Source organism: Sitodiplosis mosellana, unplaced genomic scaffold (assembly GCF_009176505.1).
Source record: "Sitodiplosis mosellana isolate CC-2019 unplaced genomic scaffold, AAFC_SMos_1.0 Smas_scaffold_30, whole genome shotgun sequence".
NCBI classification, from domain to species: Eukaryota; Metazoa; Arthropoda; class Insecta; order Diptera; family Cecidomyiidae; genus Sitodiplosis; species Sitodiplosis mosellana.
The window spans coordinates 4,575,609-4,601,749 of record NW_022595272.1 but is presented as its reverse complement, the minus strand read 5'-3'; the positions used below and the strand labels follow the sequence as shown (position 1 = coordinate 4,601,749).

The window sequence follows — 26,141 nt, the reverse complement described above, 5'->3', positions numbered from 1 at the left end:
GCAATGTGCATTATTCACTGCATAAAATCGTCGAGGTAAATGATTTTTAAATTTAATTCGCAATCCGAGTGATGAGTCAATGCAGTTGGAAACACAATATCGAGTTTTGTTGATCTGAAGCACATCAGTAGGTATGGAACTTTGATTGGATAAAGCAAATTTACATTGTTATTGTTGTAGGTCTATTTGAAATCACTTCAACATATTCTCCGTTGCCTATTGAATGATTCAACTGAATTTTTAACGACGAAAGAAAAAATAATCGATGAAAAACGGTCTAATGTTTGACCTTTGAAGTGATAAGAAAGCGTACTCAACGTCGGCAAACGTGCACATGCTACATTTTAGCGTGGCATTTTTTTCAACGTCAACTTGTTGATAAATTGCAGCACACTCAATAATTGAATGTGTCATAAATATTGAGAGTAAGAAAGTGGCGGAAAGAGGAGGAAAAGACAACTCAAATCCCTTCCTCAATTTGTGGCAAAGTGAGCGATTTAACTGCGGAAATATTGGATAAGCATGTAATTCCAAAACAAGAAAATTTACGTAAGACTCTTCTACTTCTATTCATGGGCTATTTGTTTTCATCCAATAAATTATTCGAATACCAAGCGCTCTATATGCATATATAGTTTATCATGATGAACTCCAACATATTCTCTCTATCTTCGAGACGATAAACCCTAAATGGTTTGTATTTTACCGTTTAATAGATATGCCACCACCACTCAAGATTTAGTTTGGGAGAGAAAACAAAAATTATGGATGTTACACTCGATTGACAACAGATGAACACTATATTCTCAACGGATATTTTCATGGATTGTAAACCAAATGGGAAATCAAACTTTACAACGATTTAAAAACGGAAAAGTGTGTAAATCGTACGTGATTTCTTCCATTTTTTCGGTTTGTTCGACCGACGAAACGCTCCAGTGCGACGGAGATGTGCTTGGAATGCAAAATAAAATGTTGCGGCACGTTCGTTTCCATTCAATGTTGCACGCACAATAAATTTTACGTTTCAACACATCCTTTCAATGACGAATGAGTTTCAATCTGTGATTTGCACTTTTTTTTTCTTCTTCGAGAACTTGCTCTAGTCTTGGAAAAAGTTTGTTTTTCAATTTTTCACTTTGCACATTACATTGGCCCAAATACCGATGTAATTCGATTTTTTTCCCTCAATTGGATTGCATTAAATTGAAGACGGTTCGCAGATTGAAATTTATACAAAATGGAGCATTTTGTTCAAGTAAACCAATTACTGTAACAAGCGTAATAGTATTTGCGTGTGAAAAGCGCCTGCAACATGCAAGTTTTATGGTTCATTTATGATCGTGAGAAATTCGGTTGTCGAAACATCACTAACTGACAACAGTGAGCTGGGTAGGGAGTCTATCGTGCAAAAAGAAAAGAATAATGTGTGAACTTGTTTATATATTTCTGTTACTGTCTTCTAATCTCTTTGTTTATTGCTCGAGAAACAACAAACACATGTGTGCCAAAAGTAATGTGTTGGTAAGGGCCTTACCGTAAAGTACACTGTGATCAATGTCACTATTGGTTTTTTTTCTTCTTCCTCCAAATTTCTTTTGGTATCCTTTTCGTAACGAATATCAATGCCGAAACGGAAGAAAAGATAGAGAAAAACCTGTGGCATTTGGGGTTTTTTCCTTCGATCTTTCTCTGCGTCCGTGATAACAAAAAAACAACAAGCCATAAAATGCTAATGAAAGATTTACAAACGTGTACGTTCCCACGTGAAAAATTTCCAGCCCGGGAATTTTTCGTTTTCCTAATGAATTTGCACAATTTTTTGGCTCGTATCTATACAAAACACACTTCTGAAAATTGACTTTTAATTTATGCACTCTGATAATGCAGTGCAGCGGAGTGAGAAGAAAAATGATGCCGTAATCGATGCATTCTCATCAGCAGGAGCATGGGAAATATTCAAACTCTAAATGCAATGGACTTTGTTTGAAAATGGCCGTCAGATTTTTGGAGAAGAGAAAAAAATGTGTAAATTTATATTTAGGTTTTTATTCCTAAAGTGAGAACAAAGAAAAATTAGTAGAAAATGAAGTGAATCTGTTATTCCATCTTAAAAAGAGAATTTAAAATAGAAGAAAAGAATCCTAGCATTCAGAGATAGACGAATTCGATCAAAGAAATCGATCAAAGAGTCATTGTTTGAAGGAAAAAATTGCTGGCGATAGCAAAAACGACAATTTGTCTACAATTTTTCATTCAATTTATCTATTCTCAAGGCAATATTTCACATTCAATTCACATCGTAGAAAATACATTCAAATTTTGTTTCCTTTCATACCCTCTTACACTCTTAGCCTCTCATTTGTGCTCTGAATGTAGAGCATTTTGTCGAATCATTATAGATATCGACGGCTATAAATACATCTAAACGATGTTAATATTTATGACTAAGGCTTCTCTTTGAAGCAGTAATTCAAAAGAAGAGCAAGCACAGATGCTGTACTGGGTGGCTATGTGTGCGTGCATGTGTGTGTGTGCCTGTGAATGTGTTGGGTTTTTTGTTGTAATAAATGGTGGTATCCGAAAAAATGGGCGAGGCTAATTTTCCATCGTATTGTGCTGCAGTAACCAATCAAAGCTCAAGCGTTACTCCGACGGAAAGAAGTAAACAAAACGAGAGACCTCTCCAAAAAATAAAACGTACGTTCCATACATACCGAAAAGAGAGAAAATAAAAAAAAAGAATGCGACACAAAAGCATCGTCATTATTATAACCATTTTCATCCATCTCATGTGCCATTTAGAGCGTTTCGTTTGTTAAATGCACCAATAAAGAAAGAAAAAAAAAATACACAAGACCCATTGAGAAAGAAAATATACACACACATTCCATTTAGACAACTTTTCGCCTTTATTTTGTTTCTGTTTTGTTATGTTCGTATTTTTATTTTTGTTTTGGTTGCTTTTTTCCATCGTTTTTTGTCCTCTCTCTCTCTCTCTCTCTCTCTCTCTCTCTCTTCGGTTTATTTAAATAAATACTATTTTAGTTGCTTGTTAAAAATTCATATGAATTATTTATCTTACTTCCAGAGTCAGATTAATCCTATTATACATATACATTGAAAATTTACATGTTTTGCCATAAGTGAGAGTGTGTGTGTGTGTGCCTCTCGTTTTGTTAAAATAATTTTGATTTGTTCGTAATCCTAACTTAAACATTAAAAACTACGATGGTTGATCTTTTCTGGTTTTTTTTTCTGCTTCGTTTTTTTTTCTCCAAATTAGAGCTCTAAATCGAGGATTAAATGAATGAGCGGCAATAAGAAAGTTTGAGTCATTTCTCTGAAAAGACAAGCAATAAAGAAATCGTTCAACTTTCATCGTCGATTGAATACAAAATTGATTTGGATTTTCACATAGTTACTTAAAATAATTCGATAAATTGTTGTTGTTGTTGTTGCTGTTTTTTTTTCTTTCGAAGGGAAAAAAAATCAAATGACTAAATCGTTTCTAATACAATGACGAAAAGAAAAACTAATGAACATATTGATCGTTGGACATGTGATAATTATTTGTGTCCACAATAACACTGGTATATTGAATTGAATCGGTGATGGCTTGTGTTCCGGATAGATTGTTGCCATTAAACAGAACCGAGCCACCCGAACTTGCATTCCCATTGAGCAGAATACTATTCGAACTGTTGACTCCGGTGCTGTGGCTGTTTTGCATGTAATTCGAGTGCAGATCGTCTGGCAAATGAGGAACAACGTCTCCGATGCCCCCGAAGCAGTTTACTTCGAACGAATGATGTGTACGTTGATCTATGCAGTCAACGTATTCAGGTGGTGATAAATTAGCGGAATCCAAATGAGAGCTACTGTTCTGGGTGTTGGTGGAAAGTAGCACTTGACTATTATGATGATGAATTGAGTGGCGATGTTGATGTTGCTGCTGCTGCTGCTGTGAATGATCCTGATTGTTGTTATGATGCAAATTATGATGTGAATGATGATGATGCGATGTCATTTGTGAGTCTGCATCTGAATTACTACTGCTGCAACTATTCGAGCTTGCTGAAAACGGTCTATTCATTTGATCGTCATAATAAAAACCGTTGTAGTAATTTGGATCGTTGTACTCAACGTTCGTCTGATTATTTATCGTCGGATGAATAACACTGGGCGAATTATATTGACTGCCGTATGATTGTTGCTCGAAATGGTCCATTGAAGTTGAATAATTGCCAGAGATTTGCATGGTTTGATTTTCCATTTTGCTCGAATGCACCGGAAGTTCTTGTCGATGTGACAGATGCGGCACCGTTGACTGTACCTGCGGTTCAATGTGCTGGAAATGGGTTGGCTGCATGTGATGCTGAGCTGTTGGCACTGAAGCTGATCGGGCATGATGATGGTGTTGGTGATTCGGGAGTGTGTCATGAGATAGTGGCGCAATTGCCGATGATGGTGGCGATGGAATGGCTGTTTGACTGGTACTTGTTGACCCCAATGCCTCCACACAATTTGGCTTCGTATTCATTTGAACGTCACTCAAAACAAGATCCTTTACTTCTTTTTTACTGTTGAGAAGATAGATAGAAAGAGAGAGAGAGAGAGAAAGAGATATGGTTAGTTACTTGAGGTTTAATTTTGATGTCCAATGGATGGATTTTATTTTTTCGCAAAAGAAAAAAAAAATGTTTAAAAATAAGAAAAGAAAAGAGAATGGAATGAATGAAAAATTCATTTCAATCAAATCAATATTGATCTTTATTCCATTTTTGCCCTCAATTTAATTGAAAATAAAAAAGTTCAAATAAAATCTCAAAAGAACTCTTACCTTAAAACATAGTTAACACTAACTATACAGAGTGGCCTTGAGGATCGTGAGTTTTGTACGACTGTCGCATACGATTGCATCCAAATGTAGCCGCCGGATTTCGTTAAGAAGCGATAGTATCTGGTGGTGACTTGGCCTTTGTACATCACTGTTTGGAACGAGAAAATTTCTATTTACACTCACGATGTCGAAATGGTGAAGAGTGTTTCAGAGCTTTTGCCAAGGTGTTTGTTCAGAGGGCGAATAATAAATTTTCAATGTTTAACTTACGTATCAAATGGGAATCTCGTATGTGTTGAACGTCGGCTGCGTGGATATACTGATACAACGTTTTTTCGATCAACTCCTGTGGGCTGAATTCGGTGTACTGCGACACACTTTATCGCGTAAATCCAATGAGAAAAGCACGGAAATGACAAAAAAAAGAAGGAAAACGAACACATTTTTACTTTCAATTTGAAATTCTTCGTCAAATAAGTGCTTTGAATCAATTTTCCAAGCTGAAGCAGGGCAAATGTGATAAAGTAAATAAAAGTTTCGTATAGCCGATTTCTAAGCGCTCGCTTTCACGCCTCACATTGTTTTCATTTTGGCAACCAAAGATAGGAAGTAACTGGAAAAATCCGAGCACACGTTCAAATGATTGTGTAAGTAAAACGAAATCTCAGCCGTGGAAAAACAAACGGGATTGCATTTTTTTCTCGCTCTCTCACTACTGTTCGTTGTAAGGTATTAACGCGGCGCAAAATGCTAGCCAAAAACAAGATATGACACGTTTTACAGATTTATCATTAAATCACTTCACTTCAATAAAAATAATAGACTCGAACGAAAATCGGCTGGGGAGCGAAAGTGCGCGCGCGCGCCCAACCAAAAAGCACTACAAACAACAATAAAACGGCATTATGAGAGCATTTTATGCTCGTTCAGCGTTCGAATTACTCGATTCAAAATGCCAATTCATTGAGAGAATGAGCGAGCGAGCGTAGAACAAGGACTAACGAATACGCATGAAGTATGGGTTCCAACGAGCTGAGCTTCGCAGCTAATACGCATCGGCAAATATTTGCGCTAGCTCGGTGTAAATGCACAGTTTGAAAAACAACAATGAACCTTTGGGGTCCACTGTTGATATTTACACGCCGACGCACATAAGCAAACTGCCACACACTCTCTCTCTCTCTCTCTAAATCGGTTGGCTGCCAGCTTCTCTCGCCGGACGAGACAGTGTTGCAATTATGTACTATTTAATGAACTCACTCAACGAAAATCCAAACATCAACAAACTACATGTAGTTGGTCATTGTTTACGCAAATTGTTTCGTTTTTTTCGGTGTCTGAATGCAATTGATTTAGAGAGAAAGAGAGAAAAAAGCACCAAAAACATTTCAAAAATGAATGATTTTCAGAAGAGAGAAAAAATTATTCATGAATTGCACGATATCGTTTACACTCGAATTTTATTTATGTTCAGCTTGAAAAAAATGAAAAGCAGATACGACATGGATAGAGTTTTTCTAGTAAACACTTACCGATCATCTAAAAATATCAATTTCAGCTCCATGCTCGCACGAAACATAAACATATTCAGATTCAGTTTGATTTCCGTGATTGACGACGATGGCAACGAATGACCGACGGCAACCAATCCTAAATTCTGTACACAATTATGACCATCGCCATAGCCATTGTCCATTTGAAATACTCTCGCTTTTAAATAACCAGCACAGTGGATCACCTGCAATTGCAAACAGGGGAAACAATTGTGATGAATTGAAGGAAAATTCCATTTAGATATTTTCTCAATTGATCTCATTTTTTCGAATTGAAATGAAGCTCAATTTTAATGGGTGTGTTGTTTTTTCTTTGTTTCAGTCATATGGAAACGTTCAAAATTTTACCTTGTATCCTTGTGTGGTTAGGCCAGCATTTCGTTTGGCGAGAACACATTTCATGCGCAAGAAAAATGTTCGTTCAATTTCCACGGTTTGCGATGGTATAAGCTGCTGTTGGTGTTGATGTTGCGTAATGTGTGAGTAATGATGGTGTGGATGATGTTGGAAATTTGTGTTCATTTGATTCGGTGAGCCTAGTTCGATTGAAAGAAAAAATCGTAAAATATTTCATTAATATCGCGTTAAATGAACTCATTCACAAAATTGAGTCAATCAATAAACTAAGTTCATTTCAGTAATTGACTAATCCCATAAACTAACTCCAGCAAAGTGTGAACGTGATAGTAAATAAATAGTAAAATAACGAGCAAGCGAGCGAGAGAGCAATGACTTACCTTGGCTGTTGTTCAATGTAGCTGGGCTGAATGTGGTGTTTGTACTTTTGGATTCGTTTGGATCAAAGGCACTCGGTGGATAGCCATTTGGATGCAATGATAAAACACGTGCCATTTCATCTTGATCATAAGCGTGAATGTAGTCGTAAATGGAATTTCCGGTGAGTTCGACTTGGCTCAAACCGAGATGTGTTGATGCTGTTTCCGAGATGTACATAATTTTACCGTCTGGCGCAACGACAAATATGAAACCATCCAGCGTTTGTAGCAGATTTGAGCCAAGTTCTTTGATTGTAGGCACTCGAGTATTTGTTGGCATCTCTTTCGAACCCCATGCTTCGCCAAGACCTGATATGAGAGCAATAACAAAAATAGACACAATGAGATGATGGCATTTTAATTTTATGGAAATTATCTCCATTGAATTACGACAATTTGTTTTTGAAAAAACTACTTGAGACAATATGGTCGTATGCGAGCACAATATCTCAATTAAATGCCGGAGTCTGACAACAAATAATTATCGATGAAGCTACTTCAGTGTAGCTGTTGTTGTTTGCACAACACACGTTAATTAAAACGCACATTGACTCCGGCCAACCACCGACCGTGCTGTCGGCACTCGCCAAATACTCAAAACGCTTGTCACTATATCGTCGAACATCCTACCGGTTCCACGCAAATTTTTCCACATTTTTGTTTTTGTTCTTTCTTGACTTTGTGCACAATCATTTTCCCATCGCTCATCAAATAATAATCAGAACCGAATGGAAGAAAATGAGCGCACCGAGCGATACACGTGAATTTTTTTTTAAATCATTAACAAGTACACGCTTCTATGTGACAAGCCACCACGATGACAGAGCTCAGGCGATGTACGAACAAAAAAAATGTATTGCGGAAATTGTTAACGACATTCATGAGGATAATAGGAAGCTGTTTGTATCGCCTTTGTTGCTCGATGGTATGCCTGTAGTTTTTCTTGCCGTCAGCAAAAAATAAAATAATTGTTCTTTGACATAACAATGCATCTGAACAATGAACAGGCACAACCCCCTCTTTTATGCGATGAATAAACACGTGAAAGTTGAATCGCTCCGATCAATTTAAGTGGTGGCGTGTCGCACAGCATATGCGCTCCGCTCATCGTCATCGATTACACACGTATCGCCTGCTATACCGCTGTGTGTTTTTAACGCAAATTCCCATTTTTCACATCGCAACAAACAAGAGGCAAATCGGTTTTGTTTTAATCGGAAGTGGTTCAATCGTGTATTCATGATGAAATTAAAAGAATGTCAAAAACGAAGAAAATTTTGAAATTTTTCATAGAAATTGCTTTTGAAGCATATACGGAAATATAGCAAACAGCAAATGAAGTTGAAAAAAAAATGTTCTTTTTGAGGAAAAATTAACATTTTCCATTTCGTTGAAAAAGAGACGTCTGAAATTTATTCAAAACCAGTTGTCGGAGAAGATGTCCTTCGTGGGCGGATGTGACGCAATTCATCATATTCCACCAAAGAGAACAGTAGCAAAAGGCAGATACAATATTTGCATATTTTGTTCATTTTTTCTTGAAGTGTTTGCATTATGTAAATGTTATTCGTTAGGAAGGGAAAAAAAGATGGAAGAAAAGTTGGAGCATATTGTGACTGCATCGCTCCAAATATGACTGAGAAACGATTAAAAAAGAGAAAGGAGAAATGAGAAAACACTCAACTCGGCACACCGAGCCAGCGTCAATCTCATTCGTCTTTTTTCTTAGCAAGCAAGAGATCACTTGAGAATGTAAATATGCGAAACGGAACGGAAAACCTAAACAACCATTGAGAAATGAATAAATTTGTATTGAGTTTTTTCTCTTTCGTTACTTAAAATGGTGTGCAGCGACTATGAAAAAGACATTTTTGAAGAAGAATGAGAATGGTTTCTTCTTCTTCTCGATAGAATCAAAGAAATAAAGAGAGTGTTGTTGAAAAAATCAAATAAATCATTTGAGCGGAAGGCCGTAAGTCGATGTTTGACGTGAACTCGACCGAAACGCCTACACAACCTTCGGTAACTAAGACTCAACGGATTTACTTACCATCGGGGAAAACTTGACGCATTTTAAGGTAGGACGTTGTCAGCCGAATTACCGATGCTTTATCTAATTGTTGTGTTATTACGATCGGCAGTGGCAGCAATTTTCCCAACTCACCGAACTCCGCATTCTCTTTTTCGCGTCGTGTGCGAGCCGCATTTTTACTTTTCTCCTTCATTGCCTGAACCAATTTTGGATCTGTGGAAGAAAATCAAATGTGATAAAATCAAAAATGAAATGATACAAAACAATTTGTTCGTATTTTGAGATGAGAAAAGCATGTTTTCTCATTCGATTAAATAAATTGCTCTAATCTGTTTGAATATTTTATGTTGGCATTATTTGTCGTTAATGTACACAAACGAAATGAGCGGAAGATTCAATTTCATGTGATAGAAAAGCGATATTCAATCTCATCGAACAGTGTAATGTGTGATAATAATTGCGTTGAAATGTTCGAGCTCATTGAAGAAATGAGTTCGATGCGAAAACCCCCGAAACAAGCGTATTAAATGAATAATTTATTGGTGTGGAGAAAAGGCGAAATCCAAATAAAAGTCCATAACACCCATCGAATCGTCGAATGGAATATCATCAGCTTTGGGAAAAACAATACCGTTTTTTATGGTATGTTAATTTATTTAGCTTTATATGTCTTTGTTTGACTTGTATCGCCTTTTTTTGTCGTTCTTTCGATATTTTTCCGATTTTTATTGCAGTGAATAAGCAGCGGTTTTTGGTTGCAATTCACTTGAAGACTGGAATAATGGCGAGAGCACTTATTTTATGTGGTTGCTTCTTCTATTGACACATACAGAGCAGCAACAGCACATAGATGCAGGCTGGTAACGATTGTTTGGACGCGAGCGAAGAAGGAAGGGAAAAAGCCAATGAACGATTTATGGACACTTGCATACAAAGTAAACAACATCCGATTGTTAAACAGAAGCACACTGTTTGTATGTGTGTAAATACGAATGCGAGAGCCTGTCAATACACACATCCACAGTGGTATATCAAATGAAATATGTTTAATCTATTATTCGATCCTTCTTTGGGATTTCATTTGAGAAAATTATCCTTATCGCCACTTATTGGCCATAAGGATAATTTTCTTTGCACAAAATTAAGCTTAGTGAAATGGAATGCTCAGCAAATAGACGAGAAAAATTACACAAATTACAACATATTCCCTATGATTTACGCTCGTTCTCTTTGTCGCACCCTAATTGATTCATCGCAATTGAACCAAAAAATAATGAAAGCACTCAATAAAGTGTCACCACAACACTTCTATTTGCATATATGGTTCAATGATTTTATGGGCCAATTCACTCACACTTGTATGCGAATGACGAAAAAAAACAAGCGATGACAATAAGAAAAATTCCCAAAATGCAAAACACGACCGATAATAAATTCATTTGAATACCTACCCAAAAATTTGTTTGTTTTACTTTTATTATTGCAAATTGTCTTCATTTTGAGAGTGATTTTTTTGTTGTGTATTTTTGAGATTGCGTGATATTTTGAAAATTGCAAGTTGCACACGTTCTGATACGCACCTGATCACAAACTAAACTAAACGATCATATCGTCTTAAGGTGAGAACCTGCCAAAAAATATCGGATGTTTGCTTGTTTGTGTCATACTTAGCCGTTGTACGTGTGCGTTTGTTTTTTTTTTCTCTTTCTTTTCCTCTATTGCCCATTGCAATTAGGTATGTTCATTTCGTTTGTGCAATAAACACAGCACTTGGCATGAGAACCGAAAATCCAGTAAATTTCATTTAAGCCAATTGGCTAAAGAAAAAACCTCTCGTCCTTTGTTCCACCAAAATTCATTCATAGATCGAAACAATGGGATCCGGCCAAGAAGTGCATTCTTTAAATCGATACAAGAAATACAAACAACCAACAAAGGTACAGGTAACATTTTATGGGGCGTATACCTGATGCATGCATGAATTGGAGTACAGTGTGTGTGTGTGAACGATACGGCAAAAGTAAAATGGTCAGCTATCATTGATTCACACATTGAAAAACACGTTCGGTACAACCCTAACCGGAGTGTTCCGAGTAATGTGTGCATGAGTCAAAATTCCAAATTCAAATTTATCCTTGTATTAAATTTTTACGCAGAAATTACATAGCCATTAGATAACTTTGACTAGACACTTGTGTTTTCTCTTCAGAAAGCGAATTTTTGCACGTTTGAATGAGTAAACATGCAAATTCTTCCGTTATCATAACTAAAAACGTGCAAATGATTCGAAAATGTTTTCCGGAATAATGACAACTCTTTGATAACGGAAAAAGACACAAAACGATCACATGAAATTACTTTAATAAACAAATCAAACAAACAAACAAATATTCATCGCTATGACGTTCATGTTTTCTTTTTCTCAGGCGGAGATACTGAAATAATCGCATTGGCAGCCGTTGTTGTCGGTGTTTTGATTGAAGATTGCGGGTGCGAATGAGCACAAACAAATTGGATGAAAGCCGATAATCACTACCGAATAGGGCTAACACATTCGAAATGTTTTCATGCGTAATCTCTGCATCTGAATTGTTTCTTCTTCTTTTTTTCTGCCGCCGCCGCCAATGGCAAATGTGTTCAAACAGTAACGCATTTCAGTTAATCCACGGCACACACACACACACACAGTAGCATCGTTTAAAAATGTTCATTAAATATTGAATTTTGATGTTTATTGAATCAAAATGACGATGATGCGCGATTAGTAGCCAATGTGTGATGCGTTCACACATGGAACGGCGGCGTTGAGGAAATGCTTTCTGTTCCCGAGGGCAGGAACCAAAAAAAAGAATCCGTAATTCATCTTCACACAAAGAATGAACAAAATGGAATAATATTTATTTAGGCATATCGTTCGCAATGTTCTGTATGTTGTGTGTTGTTTATGTTTTGCGTACGTTAGTTGATCTCTCTCTTTCGATCACTCACTCGCTAGCTCACTCAGAAAATTCTCCTCGAATGTATCACTTTGTTCCATGAAATTAACGAACACTTTATGCTAGCACACGTGATGCCTACATTATTATTATTGTTATTTATGCGTTTTATGCATGCATGCTTTTCTTGCCGTTCCGTTCCGTTCCGTGTGTATTTATTTTTTTTTTTGGGCTGCTGTTGTTGTTGGTGATGGTGTTGTTTAGCTGCAGTGCTTTTCGTGTGTTTTTTTCTTTGTTTTTCTTCGGATGGTATGTCGTTCATTGTTGCGCGTCATCTCGTATAGGTGTGTGTGTGTGTGTCTGTATGTGTGTGTGTGTGCCGAAAACGTGTTTGTTCAAATGGTACGTGATTTTTTCGGATGTTCGGCGAGAAAAACGCACCAAAGCAAACCAACGCACTTTGTGATTGCTCCGTTGCAATTTTACCTTTAGATTGGAATTTTTATGCATGTTTTTATTGTTGTTCGATTTCCGTTAGTTCCAAACATTTCTAACGGATGTGATTTTTGCCATTGATCTCCAAGTCAACCGTATTTTGTCATTGGATTTGCTCGCAACCGAAAGAATCCATTAATTTATTAATGGCAACATGATGCAAAAGCAGACAACTGGCGACCTATTAACTGAAAACCAACTAATTCCATTGAAGCTGACAGACAAAACATAAATTCACACACAAAAAGTTCGGCATTTGGTCGATACAAATACAGATTTTGCAGTTCGTTTAGGCGTTGACTATGTTTGTCATTTTTTTCCATTTCCAGCTGATTTTTTTCTCTGCGTATGTTTGATCGCAACAAAAGATTTTTTTGTGTGTGTCGATAAACTTTTATGATATTGAAATCACTGGGCTGCAGAAGTGTGATTTGAATTTTTCTTGCCATTGTCACATAAAATATGATACGCGTCGAAAAATAATCCGCATCAAATATGCGTTGTCATGTTCAACCAACCGACCGATGACTGCCGAACAAAACCGAGCTATTTTTACCATCTCTTTCCATCTCCCTCTCTCTATCAGCCGTCCTGCCTGCTGCACATCATCTCCGTGTCGACTCGCTTATGTTAAACAGTAAAATGACAACAAATTTCACATTTTAAATCACTGCTCATTGTTTGTAGGTTGATCGATCCGAGATTTTTCTACGTAATCATTTGCGTGGTGACGTTTAAGGATTTTCTTTCTTGTTTTTGCTTTCAGATGATTTGTCTAAATCAAAACTCTGACATTTTTAGGTCTGATCAAGGATTTTGATGAACGTTTTATGATATAAATAACTTTGGAATATTTTGAATTCTCATTTCAAAATAGAAATGAATAAATTATGACTTTTGATGCCAAGCGATGGGAGTGTTGGAAAATCAGCACACTTCAAAGATGAACAACAATTTGTTTAGACAGTAACATTGGACGGAGCAAAAAAAAAGGATAAAGTGGTTGACTGAAGTGGTTACATTGGAAGTGGTGAAATCTAGCTAGAGCATGTCATTTGCTCGTTTTTTTTCCCTGAAAATCTGAATTTTTCAAACACGCGATCGTTGCCTTGAACAATAAAAATAGTCCATAAATCAACTTTCATATTTTTGCTATCGAAAGAAAATTAACTTCAAGAAACTTTGACGATGGAATCATTTTTCATGTTCAATTTTCAACATGTAAAATCCTTCAATTTGGTCATTCAATGAATAATCCATTATTGAATTGCACAAATCCACAGAAAAAACGATACTTTTCACTAAAAGAGTGTACAATTCAATATGTTTTCCATTGAAAAATGCCACTGTCTCCTTAAAGCTAAACGAAAAACCAACGAAACTAACTCCTTTGTGCACTCATTGCTGCTGACGTTGCAAATCACTGATCACTATTTTTATAAATCCCAATAATATTTGTGTCCGTGTTCGAATAGAAAATCAATGGCCTAAACTGATCGAATGTGTTAATCGAAAAGTTAAAAATCGGCATTTGGAATGGGAAAGTAGCACTCCGACGAAGTAGTATTTAGATGAACTAATGAGACTGAGCGATCGGATTGAAAGTGCACAACTGCAGCCAATGTGCTGAGAGCAAGGTTGAGACCACTGCAAATCACTACATTTACAAACCTGCCAATTATTGTAATTATCATCATCATTTGTTGTTATTTACACTGAGGCATACGTGTGTTGAGAGAAGACGAAAAGAGAGCAAAAAAAAGTCGCGTTGTTTCACAACAGCAGTTAAACGAAAAGCAAATTACATTTAATAAACATTAAACACTCATTGAGCGAGGGAAAAAAAAAGAAACGTTGTGCATTTGTCGTTATATGTCTCGATTTGGTTAGAACATTTCAGTTGAAATTTGGTGTTGAATGTGTTTCAAATACAAGTGCATGAGTTGATAAACAAATCTATTCGTTGTTCAAATACAGCGAATCACTGTAAATAGAGCGACCCAAGAGCTAAGCTACCATACTGATAACAACGCTCGTTTGCTCTCGATGGAGCGAACAGTTGATACATATTCAGTGGCTGTTTTTTTTTATTATTGTTGCCATTTCGTTCTCAACACATACACAGACTGGAAAAAAAAAGACGTGACATTTTGTCGAATCAGCGAAAAACGACTCCAACAAATGAAAACCAGCGCAATGTGTACAATTACGAGAGACAGAGCAAGAGAGAGAGAGAGCGCGAAAAAAAAAATATTATGTGCGCGATAAAGCAAACAATGGCGTCAAAAATCATAATGGGTTTTGGGTTATAAATATTTTGAGAGTTGAACTGCAAGCTGAAGGCTGCAGAGATTAGAATGCATCGAGCATTCGATGCAACCAGTTCAGTTTACATAAATCACAGCACATTTTCTCCAATTACACAAGCCCATTTTAGTGGATTCGATGGGCTTTTCCAATGCTCGAAATCGATATTGTCGCAATTTATTAGGTGGCAACACCCTTTTTCTTTTCTCTCTCTCTCTCTCTCTCTCTCTCTCTCTCTCTCTCTTTCTCTCTCTCTCTCGCCACCGATAAGAATTTATCGCTTTTAAACATTGCACCCATTTGAATATATTCACATTAAAACTGCACTTATCGCCTGGATTTTTTTGTGCTGCCCATTCGTCGGAGCGGCTTTAAGAAAAACAACTCATAAAATTACATTGTAATCGCTTCTAATTACAATGTTTTGTGATTTGGTTGAAGTGTAAAATAATAAATTTGCTGGACACTTTAAAGTTTAAACTGTACACAAGCAACCAGCGAGAGAGCGGAGAAAAAAAAAATCGTCGTCACAAAACGAAATCCGATTTGCATTACCAATTCTTTTTCTACTTTTTTCTTCTCATTTCGAAGCGGAACGTATATTTCCATCACAAAGCAGCAACGACAAAGGCGCGCAGAATGAAACATTTACTCTTTTTCTTCGAACGACGCACATTTATCAAAAAAAATTTAAATGTGTAAACAAGAAACAGAGAGAAAAAAATGTTACAGACGATTGATTCGCGTGTCCCGTTTATGTGTGCGCAATGGAGACAAAGTGCAGCGTGAAATCCGAGCAATGACGATCATACAAAAAACTATTTCAAATTAATTTTCCGGGAAACAGAAAACTATTTTCTCTTTCTCTATCCACCGTTCGCCCAGCGAAATCAATAACAATTGAGCACTTGCTGGGCTTGCAATTGCACACCGGATTATCGGCGGTGGAGGCAGCAGGCGAGCACGCGATTGCGTATAAAAGCAAAACAAACACGTGAAATCAATACGGCCCATTCCGTTGAAGAAGTAATAATTTGGACAATGCAAATTACATCCCGAAATGTGTTCCGCTCATCTTTTTTTGCTGCGATTTCCAATTTTTTCTACGGAAAAGTGTGCTGCAGCGATCATTTGGATGTACAACATTTTCGGCTGATTTATGAAACGGGAAATGCGAGAATGTGTTTTGAGAACATATCAATGGTTTGCTTCAATTTATTTTGAGCAAGCCATTCTTCATCTGCGAAAACACATTTATTTTGCATCATGATTCTTAAAAATGCGTTCAGAAACGCATTGAACGAAACTTCATCTCGTTCGCATTTTCAATAATTCGCAATTGCTTACATTTTCACATACATATATATCCCAAAATATCATTGTTTTGGTGATTCAATTCGAAATTCATTGGGTAATTGAATTCAATGTTTTGCTCATTTATGCCAAAACTGTTAATGATTTCTTTGAAAACGATACACGATTTACAACTGATCTAGTTATTATTTATTAACGTCTAAATTTGCCGTTGTAATTTGAAATTATGTCCGAAATGTATTTGCTAACGGCTAAATGATTTCAAGAGATTGAACAATTCTTGTTTTTCCTCACTTTTAAACGTTCTATTGAATCTATTCCTCGGGAGCAAAACAGCCGTTTTCCATAAAATAGACCATTGGAGATTATTTATACACTCTCGTTGATCGGTAAAGACGTCAGATTATGATGTCTATAAATAAAACTGTTGGTTTAGCATTTAATCGACCGCATAATTATAAACAAATCATCTTACTCCGATGCTCATGCAGGAATTAAGACATTTATCGGATAAAATTTCATTTACTGGCGAATGTCGAACTATTCAAAGTGATTGGTTAAGTGGTGATGAACAGATTGTCGCACCGATAAAGTTTACTAGTCATCACTTTCTGATTGACAAGCGATGCGATGACAATGGAAACGAAGACTCACGCAGTTTACACCACTATATCGGTTATATATAATCTCTCGTAAGCGTCTCTAAAAACCGTTTTAGTTGCATAATGCAACTTTCGTTTAGAAATGAAATCAAGCCTCGAACAAAACTGATATCCATAGAAAGACTCATTGTCTTGACTGTGCCAACACAGTTGATACCAAAAGAGAGCTAAAACTAGAAAAAAAAGAAGCTAAAACAAGAGATGCACCAAATGAATATAACCGCATTCATTTGATACAACCGTTATTTGAATAGCACAGGAGCTGCATTGAATTCGTTTTTCACATCGGCGAAAACTCAATCGAGGAAAAGGCAGATCCAATTTCTGAGATAAAACATTCAATAAATGTGTGGCACAAGTAGCCACAAGGAGATAAAACACAATTGAAAGATGCTGCTGGTTAATGAACTCACACAATCATCGATGCCCGCATTATTGTGCACTCTAAATATTCCCGTTAGTGCAAATGCAACCCCTTACCAATAAGTACGGAAGTGAGAATAGTGTCCCAGCGAAACAAGATATTGCACAGATAAATCGAAACTCATCATTTTCTCATAAGAATACAACACGGAACTATGCAAGATTCTTCATATTCGACAAGTTACAACCATGACAAAGAGAGAGCTACTAACATGTCAAGAGCAAATTGCTATCTGGAAAACAGTGGATGTTGTCGTACCTTTTTTTCAGAGTATTTCAAGCGGTCGAATTGTAAAGACCCATCGAATTTGTGTTATTAGATGCGACGTGTTTTATCAAAATATCAAGTCGTTAAATGCTTCGATCGCGTACGAAAACTTTGATAAAAACCACTCGCAAGCCAACTTACGTTCGCGTTGCTTTCAATGATTGACATTGTTTCCCTTCGGAAGTGTAAGCGTTCTGTTTTTTCTCCCTTGCCGCTGTAATGGTATTGCGATTTCAAAAGGCTCTTCCTGAGGCTATTGTCGTTATGTACTTCTTTCTTGGAAATGGTATTCAAACCATTTGTATGAATTTTGCTTGTGTCGTCGAGCCAGCAAACATGGTCGGCCTCTATGAACGCACATTCAATTTGTGTATTATTATTCGTTATTCCAGCGAATATATTACTGCGAAATTCTTCTGAAGCAATAATTCAGCTCTTTTTGTCGCGAACATTTTTTTTACTGCGGTCACGGTTCATTTGAATGTTCTTTTTGTTCGGTCCATTCGAAGCTCACAGTTCTTTCTTCGAATGAAAAAAAAATGGAATCGTTACGTTACAAGCGCCGTTCAAATTTTTATGATCTTGTGACGCCGTCGAAAAAACGAGAAAAATGTATTAATTGAACTTCTTAAAATTGCACAACATTTGAATTTCAAACTGATTCCATTTTTCAAAGCGAAAAAAAAAACTGAACCTCGTGAAAAGTAAACGTATAAGTTTACGTTAATAAAATAATTATAAATGTACGGCTTTGCTGGCGAAGACCAAACAAACGGCGATTTGATGGCCAATGCAGTTTTATAGAGTGCCATCTGTTTTCAATGAATGAATTTCGCTGAGCTAGCAACAAAATATTGAACTTCATCGTATTTTTACTTGGCTGCTTTGTTTATTTTCTTCGTTTCGTTTCTTTATTTTGCTTGAAAGTGCATTCATTGTTCTCTCGGTCACACGCGATCCGGCTGAACACTCAACTTTACAAGGCGCACACAATCGAGCGTTGATATTGAGAAATAACAGACACTTTGACGTTTACAGTCGTTACTGAGAATTTCTGCAACTTTTCTGGGTTTTTCGTTTTTGATTTTTTTTTTTTTTTAGAATAAATTGTCGCAAAATTCAGCATTTCAAAACCTTTTTTTTACTTCTTTCATTATTCCAAATTCAAAATGAAATAAGATTGTGAACAAAGATCCGTTGGAAAAATGAAAAAAAAAGTGGGAAAAAAAGTTTAGTTCATCGTGGTTTTGTGTGGTCATCATGTACGATAATCGGATAGTGTCAAAGAGTGTAACGAATTGCTTTTATCGGCGTAAAATTCAAGCGAAGCAAAAGAAAAGAATCAGACAATTCCGCATGAGAAATAACAACAAATGAAATTCGCGAGAAAAAAAATGAGTTGCGTCGTCGCGTCGAAAACCATTTCAAGAATTATGATTTCTCTCTGACGTATATCGAGCTGTAAATTTATGACTTTGTGAAATGCATGCAAGATGTTGAATGGGTTTTTAAGGATCTCGCGACCAATCGATTTGCTTATTAGTTTTAAACGCAATCATTATGTGGCCCAGAGTGTGCCATGAGGTAAAAATGTTTGCCGTGAAATCTTCTCTTTCTCTCAGAGAAAAATAAGCGTAAGAATATTGGGACGAATTACCAAATGTTAAGTGCTGTGTTGTAAACCCAAACATCAAACACAAATATAAATTGATGACGGAACGCGAGCGAGCGCAACGAAAATATTTGTATCGTTGCCGTTTCGTTCAGGCCTCATTACCAACGCTTAAAATAATAGTTGTAGCACAGGCAAACCAGGAAAAACACAACTAATACTCGCCGATTAAATCCTATTTTCCTGTTTATTTATTGGATTGGGTGAGCATTGAGCAACAAAAACGCTTTGAACAACATCAAAAACCACATTTCCGATTTCGAATCCATTCTCTCGCCTCTGCTCCTGCAGCAATGGCAAAATCTCTTAATACGCCCATTAGATTTTCGGATTTTTTTCCAGTTGCGTCGTAACGAACAAGAGAGGCATAGAAAGAGCGAGAGTAAGTGAAGCACGGTGCTACTGTTTAGGCTGTGTTGCCTTCGTTTACAATTGCACACGTGCATGTAACTTTTTTTCTATGCTTGAAGGAGAATTGCATTTCGAAGCGAGACGATGTGGAAGAAAAAGAGAACAAATTTTAACGATGTTTCATTTATTGGGCTAACATATTCATATCCGTAGTGGTGTTATTCTTATTGATTGTCGTGAATTGGGATTTTCTTTTGGGGACACCGTGGCAAATAAATCGACACTAACGATGTGGAAAAATTGAACTAATTTGACGTGGTGAAAAGCCAGATATTGAAATCCATAACAAGTACTGGGTGGCCTGAAAACACACAAATACAAAAGAGAGAAATAAGCTGATCAAGCATTTCTTCATCTTTTATCAACCAAAACTAAACGTTTCACACTTTTTTTTCGCTTTCCCTTTTTACAATTTTCTGTATATTTTTATATTCTCACTGTTTTTACGCTTGAAATTCAATGCTTGAAATTTGACGCCAATGATTTACTCGTCAACTGTAAAAACGGCATCATCACACAGTTGAACTAAAATTTAAATGTCAGTTAATTTATGTCTGTCCTAGACATTTTGTCGTCGGCACAATCAATGAACCACATCGCCGTCACCTTTTCATAGCGGTAAAGGGACATCTGATTCGAAACAGGATCAGAAAAAAGTGGAATATTTTGAGAGAAAACATTTCCAAGCGTTGAAGGCAAATGTGACTTTTTATTTGTTTTTCTTTCGGGAACTTTTATTAGAATTTTTTTTTTATTGAGATTTCTTTTCTTCAGTTTTAATGGTCTTATTAATTGAGCGAAAAAGGAGGAAAGAAATAAGTTCAAACGTAATAAAATGTCCTTCACGAAATTTATCAGGAAAAACTTTTTTCTAACTTGAAACTTTACATAGAAAAAAAAACTTTGAAATCTTCTTCGCTCAACGTCGAAGCGATAAACATATTTCACCTTTTTTTAGTATTTTTCTTTTCTTTTCCTCTATGTTTTTTTTTATTTTTCTCTCTCTGAAACGTCGTTTTTCTCTAAAAAATGAATTTTCTGCCGAAATAGAGTCATTATTCGATTTGAATGACAAATGTTTAGCATAAATGATGATCATTCTTGAAAACACTGTATCAAAAACAATCATTTTCTGACACCAAATCAAGGTCTGTAGAATATCAACGATTTAAATTTTGGTTACACGACTTATTCCAGAATGCCTATTATTATTCAAGTTAAATATTCTATCTCAACAATTTGAATGAAATAATATGCAAGAGTCACGTACCGGTTGCAAACTAAAAAACTGTAAACAAATTAATCCAACAAAACGATAGCGATGAGGAATTTGGCATAGATTTCGTTTGTTCTGCTTCTATTTCTGATTGTTTCACTTTGATTGAATTGTGTTTGTACTCGGCAATTTTTTGTTGTTTCTATTTTGTTATTTTAAATGTCACAGATAAATTTCTAGTCACTGATAATTATTCGTTGCATGGATATACTTCACTTTCACTCGATGTAATTCCTTTTTTTTCAGGCTCCACTGAAAATCCTTGATGAAGCAAAAAAAAAAATTTGCTTGAAATCTAATGTCCAAGTTGAATTTCACGATTTTCCTCGGAGTAGTGTTTACTTTTTGTGCACTGTAAGAAGAACACGCGAATGACGACCTTCCGTCGTGTGTGTCGACCAGTCAACGTTACTTGAAAATTACGAAATGAATACTGAGCTAGCGGTTACGAGAGAGGAAAAACATTAACGCAGTAACGCGCGAACTCGTCCAAATATCAAAAATGAAAGACAAACACACACACACACACACACATCATCAGTACACGCCACACATATCCCTCTTCACAGGCTCATTCAAATGATAGAGGCGATCCAGCGAAACACGAATATGAATAATCACAATATGCTCGATTGGTACATAATGTAGCGAACGGTTTCACTCCGCCGATGTGAACGGAGAAGAGCAAGAGATAGAAAGAGAGAAGAAGAAAGTGTGAAGTATTTGTGTATATATACATAAAATATGCGGTTGTATAGCACAAACAACGATCGTCTGCCACTTTTTCTCTCGCTCATCATTATCCGTGTGGCTCTTGTTTTTCTCCTTTGCACGGGCCTTCTATCGTGCGTTTCGCATCACACTGTATATAAATGCAGGTTGCACTCTTCGCTCACTCGTGCGCGGATCACAAGCAGATTGAAGTGCATTTTCATGAGAGCGAAAAAAAAGGACAAAAAGGAAAATAAAAATCAATCAGGAATAACGAACGAAAACATTTTTTTTTTTCTCTTTTCCATGCGATTTTTTCCACAATTTCTTTTTATTAGTAATTTCGATGCAATGAGATCATGGAGTGAACGCCAAGTAAATAACCAATGTTTACTTTTTGCGTTTGTTGAACCTTGCACTTTCAATATTGTATTCCATTACAACAATATTCCGCTGAATTTCGGAATTTCCAAGTAATTCAATGCATCGCTCAGTGTCACAAAATCTGACGACTGAATACGAGTCTTGCAGAAATTAATGGGAGCAAAAGACCCATTATGTTTGTTCAAGTGACCGTTGTATAATGTTCTCCATATATGCAGTTAGAATAGTACAAACAAAGGCCAATATTTTTGGTCACCGTTTTCATCCAGACAGTGTGTGGAGTGTTGAGTAAATGAATTTGCACTTATTTCTAGACTGATTTTGTGTGTTGGTCGTTCGACATTTCGTTTACATATCTCAACACTTGGATGATGTATGTGTGAATGGGAGAAAAAATACAGTGAAGATTTTGTGTTCATTATGCTGTTTACAGTGAAACAAAAACAAATATCGGGATCATAAGTATCAGCATTCGGTGGTGAAGTATCTATGAAGATGCGATTTTGAAAAGGTGAAAAAGAATGAAACCGCGCCCCCTCGACACTCGATCGGCTCGATTCGCGTTTTTATTGGTCTGTGCATCGGAACGAATGAACACACACGTATGTGATTGTGCGTCTGCGTCTGCGTCTTTGTTCGTTGATGCACACACGGATGAACCCCAATACCGTGTTTGTGTTCTATCTCTGTGACGAAGCTCTCAATCGATTTCAGTCTCACTCTTATTCCCATTCACGCTCTGCCATTATTTTACTACTATTTGTTTGTACTATAACGTAGCCACTGATTCACGTTTTTCAGCGTATCTATTGATCATTTTGCCGAGTCTATTCATTTGAATCGATATGATGACCATTTCAATTCAAACATCACACAAATCGATTCTGTCGTTCTTTGACTGCTCGAGGGTTTATTTCAATCTGATTCACTCTGTGGCGACCTGAACACGATTGTGCTTCTGTACGTAAATTGAAAATGACTTTTTTTTTGCTAAGATCAATGAACTATTCGAGTGAGTATCAACACTACTATGGTAAGCGTTGTCTTTTTAAAGAGCTGAAATTTAATACCTACGACATTGGTCTTGAGTCGGGACTTTTGGTGAAAGCCAAGATCTAACTCTATTTTTCTTCTAAATTATAATATGAGTTTTAAGTTAAAAAAAAAAATCTACTTTCATCAAGTTTTGTAAAAATTAAAAAAAAAATTACTTCGAAAATTAATCAAAGTGGATAATTTTTGATTCAACTCATTTTTATTGATTTTCGGTGTTAAGGTGAGCCTTTTTGAAATGTGTCAGCAATGAAATTTTCTTCATTTTTCAATATTAAAATTGCTATTTCTTTTTCAGAAAATCATTCTTTTCATAAAGCTACTCCAACTGTTGTTTCATTCAACTTCGAATACGCTCACAAAACTGGTTGTGCTGACTCTTTTTGAACACCCTAAAAATTGGCATCTGACAATACTACACTTGGTCTTTCGATTGACATTTAGCTGTACGTAACCGAACTGTCAAACAAATTGAATATAGTAAACAAACGGGAATGCAAGAACATCATATGCAACATTTTCGCCTTAAAAAATTGAAATAAGTTGAAAGTTTCGATTCACTCGAGGTAAAAAATAGTGCCATTTATCGATTCAAAATGATTAATTTCCCCAGCGGTCCAATTGTATCTTCAATTCACATCGAACCTGTTGACAGCGATGAATACAACCAGAGTTTGGTTGAACAGCTCACACCATACCATAAGCAAACGTTTCTTCATTACGTGAAAATTGAGAGAAATCTGTTGAATGGTAAGTTTCACATCAGAAATTACTGATTTCCATTTTTGAAGCAAAAAAGAAATCAGAAATTGTATTTATATTATACTACAGTACCTGATTCATATCCAAAGCTGTGTGCACGTGTTGTAGATGAGTTAAACAAAGAACAGTTTAAATGTAGTCAAACCGAATGGCTGAATATTCTGAAAGCATGGAAAGACTTTGTGAGGTAAGTTGAGAACAAATGAAAACAATTGTCAAAGAAAATCAATTTTTCCTTTCATTACACAAACAGTGCCCATTCCGGAAGTAAAATGCTAACAACAGAAGACAAAGAACTATTGAAATATATGAATCATGTCAAGGTAAGAGGCATTGAATCGATCAAAGTACAGGAAAACCATAATAAAATTATGTTCTCTTCCTACAGAAGTCTAATGTATCGAAATCTACATCTAAAGCTATAGAAAATTTCTCGACGCACTGTCGAATTTGTTTGGCGTCGAGTAGCTCGAAAATGTTGTATTTGTTTGAAGAGAAAAAGCAATCATGCCATGCGGAAGTATCGTTGCTCGATAAGCTAAATTATTGCTCGTGTTTTACAGCACAAGCCAGGGCTGATGACCAATTGCCGCAGTACATTTGCATGAGCTGTTCGATTTTAGTTGAAAATGCATATCAATTGAAAGTTTTATGTGGCAAAACCGAAGAAAAATTGCAAGAGTTCCTCCAAAAAGTGGACCAGCAAAATGACCAAACTGAGTTGGAAATGAATTCTGGTGAACTTTATGTGAATATTCAATCAGAAGAGCAAGGAGAGCACACTTTTTCTGATGTGAAGCATGAAGATGAGATGGGGTGAGCCTTGAAAAATTGAAGATTTTTTTTGAAAAATTTGTATGAATTTTCTTTTATTTCGAAGAAATTTTAAAACTGATCTATTGTATTAAAATATGTTCATTTCAGAGTTGTTCATCTTTCAACAAATGAAACAGATTTCAGGAGAGAGCAAGACACATTCGAAATAGATGATGCTAGTGAAGAGATACAAATAGTAAAAATCAAAGCAAAACAATCTCGTGAATATCGATGCGATATGTGCACCGCAGTGTTTTCGAGCAAACGACGTGTCTGTGATCACATGGATCAAAACCATAAGGAAGATGTCATTCATAAAAAGTCCTACAAGTGTCCCGAATGCGACAAATGTTTTCGTGTGAAATGCGCACTCACAATTCACATACGAACACATACTGGTGAACGACCCTATCACTGTGAGGTAAATGCTACAATTGGTATAATGTTAAAACCTGATAACAAATGATTAACCATAAGAGTATCATATAGATCTGTCGAAAGTCGTTCAAAACGTCAAGCGCTGTAAATAATCACCGTGTAATTCATACCGAAGCAAAGGACTTTAAATGTTCAACCTGTGCATTCAGTACAAATACAAAGGCGAATCTGAGAATTCACGAGCGAACTCATAGTGGTGTTCAACCGTATGCCTGTCAATTCTGCCCGATGAAATTCCGAACCGCAAGCAATGTGATCAAACACATGCGTAATATCCATGAAAAACAAAAATTAAACAAAGTACACCACAATCGAATTGTAATCTTAATCAATTTATCTAATTTTTTCCATTTATTTTGCAGTGTGAACAGTGCGATCGTTCGTTTTTCACTCGCGAGTCACTTCGGAAGCACAGTGTCATTCATACAGGATTGAGGCCATTCAACTGCCCTCAGAAAGAATGCCCACAATCATACGGATGGTATAACGGGTTGAAAAAACACATTCTTCATCAGCACTCCAACGATGATGTGAAACTGCCGAGCGAAAAATTCTTCTTAGACAAATTAAAAGACATTCTGCCATAGCACTTGAGATGAATCTAATAGAAATGCCAAAAATAAATTGACGTTGCTAAGAAAAGATTAATCGCTTGTTTTAATTCACTAGCATGTGCTGTGAAAATACGTACTCAATATCGACAAACAGTCGTAACACAGCCTATCTCGAACAAAATGTGAGTCAACGTCACACTTTGTTATCGCGGTGCAGAGATAACGACCGAATCGATCGATGCGGAAATATGAAGAAAAAAACAATAGAACAAACGTTATATACAGGTACAGAGTATTATAGCTGTCACACTGTGACAGATTCAGATTAGTTGCCGTTTGCGTATTGTTCGAGCTAGTTGATTCCACTTGACACTCGTTTTAGTTGTGAGTGAATGACTAGTTCATATTAAATTTGTGTGTCTATTTTTAATAACGATAGTTGAATTTCATTCAAA

The 26,141-nt window shown here is 36.3% G+C and overlaps 2 protein-coding genes across 7 annotated transcripts; one reads left to right on the top strand and one right to left on the bottom strand.

Moving 5' to 3' along the window:
* On the top strand, positions 1 to 25,780 carry LOC129568963 (zinc finger protein 676-like). 4 transcript variants are annotated; one of them, XM_055447305.1, is made up of 8 exons: positions 1 to 131; positions 23,415 to 23,866; positions 23,948 to 24,065; positions 24,132 to 24,201; positions 24,267 to 24,694; positions 24,803 to 25,115; positions 25,184 to 25,432; positions 25,495 to 25,780. In XM_055447305.1, exons 2-8 carry the CDS (start codon positions 23,713 to 23,715, stop codon positions 25,717 to 25,719), a joined length of 1,557 nt encoding a protein of 518 aa, XP_055303280.1. In that variant the 5' UTR covers positions 1 to 131; positions 23,415 to 23,712; the 3' UTR covers positions 25,720 to 25,780. The 4 variants fall into 4 exon arrangements, with proteins under 4 accessions (XP_055303280.1, XP_055303278.1, XP_055303279.1 ...); XM_055447303.1 differs by lacking the exon at positions 1 to 131 and adding an exon at positions 18,599 to 23,339; XM_055447304.1 differs by lacking the exon at positions 1 to 131 and adding an exon at positions 22,933 to 23,075.
* On the bottom strand, positions 3,049 to 21,097 carry LOC129568962 (protein single-minded). Of its 3 annotated transcripts, XR_008687998.1 has the most exons (9): positions 14,022 to 14,251; positions 9,223 to 9,417; positions 7,134 to 7,481; positions 6,745 to 6,932; positions 6,376 to 6,581; positions 5,114 to 5,220; positions 4,844 to 4,991; positions 3,426 to 4,583; positions 3,049 to 3,343 (listed from the first exon to the last, which is right to left on the bottom strand). XR_008687998.1 is itself a non-coding variant. In XM_055447302.1 (8 exons), exons 2-8 carry the CDS (start codon positions 9,395 to 9,397, stop codon positions 3,536 to 3,538), a joined length of 2,220 nt encoding a protein of 739 aa, XP_055303277.1. In that variant the 5' UTR covers positions 9,398 to 9,417; positions 20,963 to 21,097; the 3' UTR covers positions 3,049 to 3,535. The 3 variants fall into 3 exon arrangements, 2 of the variants coding, with proteins under 2 accessions (XP_055303277.1, XP_055303276.1); XM_055447302.1 differs by lacking the exon at positions 14,022 to 14,251 and adding an exon at positions 20,963 to 21,097 and having other exon boundaries at positions 3,049 to 4,583; XM_055447301.1 differs by having other exon boundaries at positions 3,049 to 4,583; positions 14,022 to 14,320.
* Positions 25,781 to 26,141: the final 361 nt, after the last annotated feature.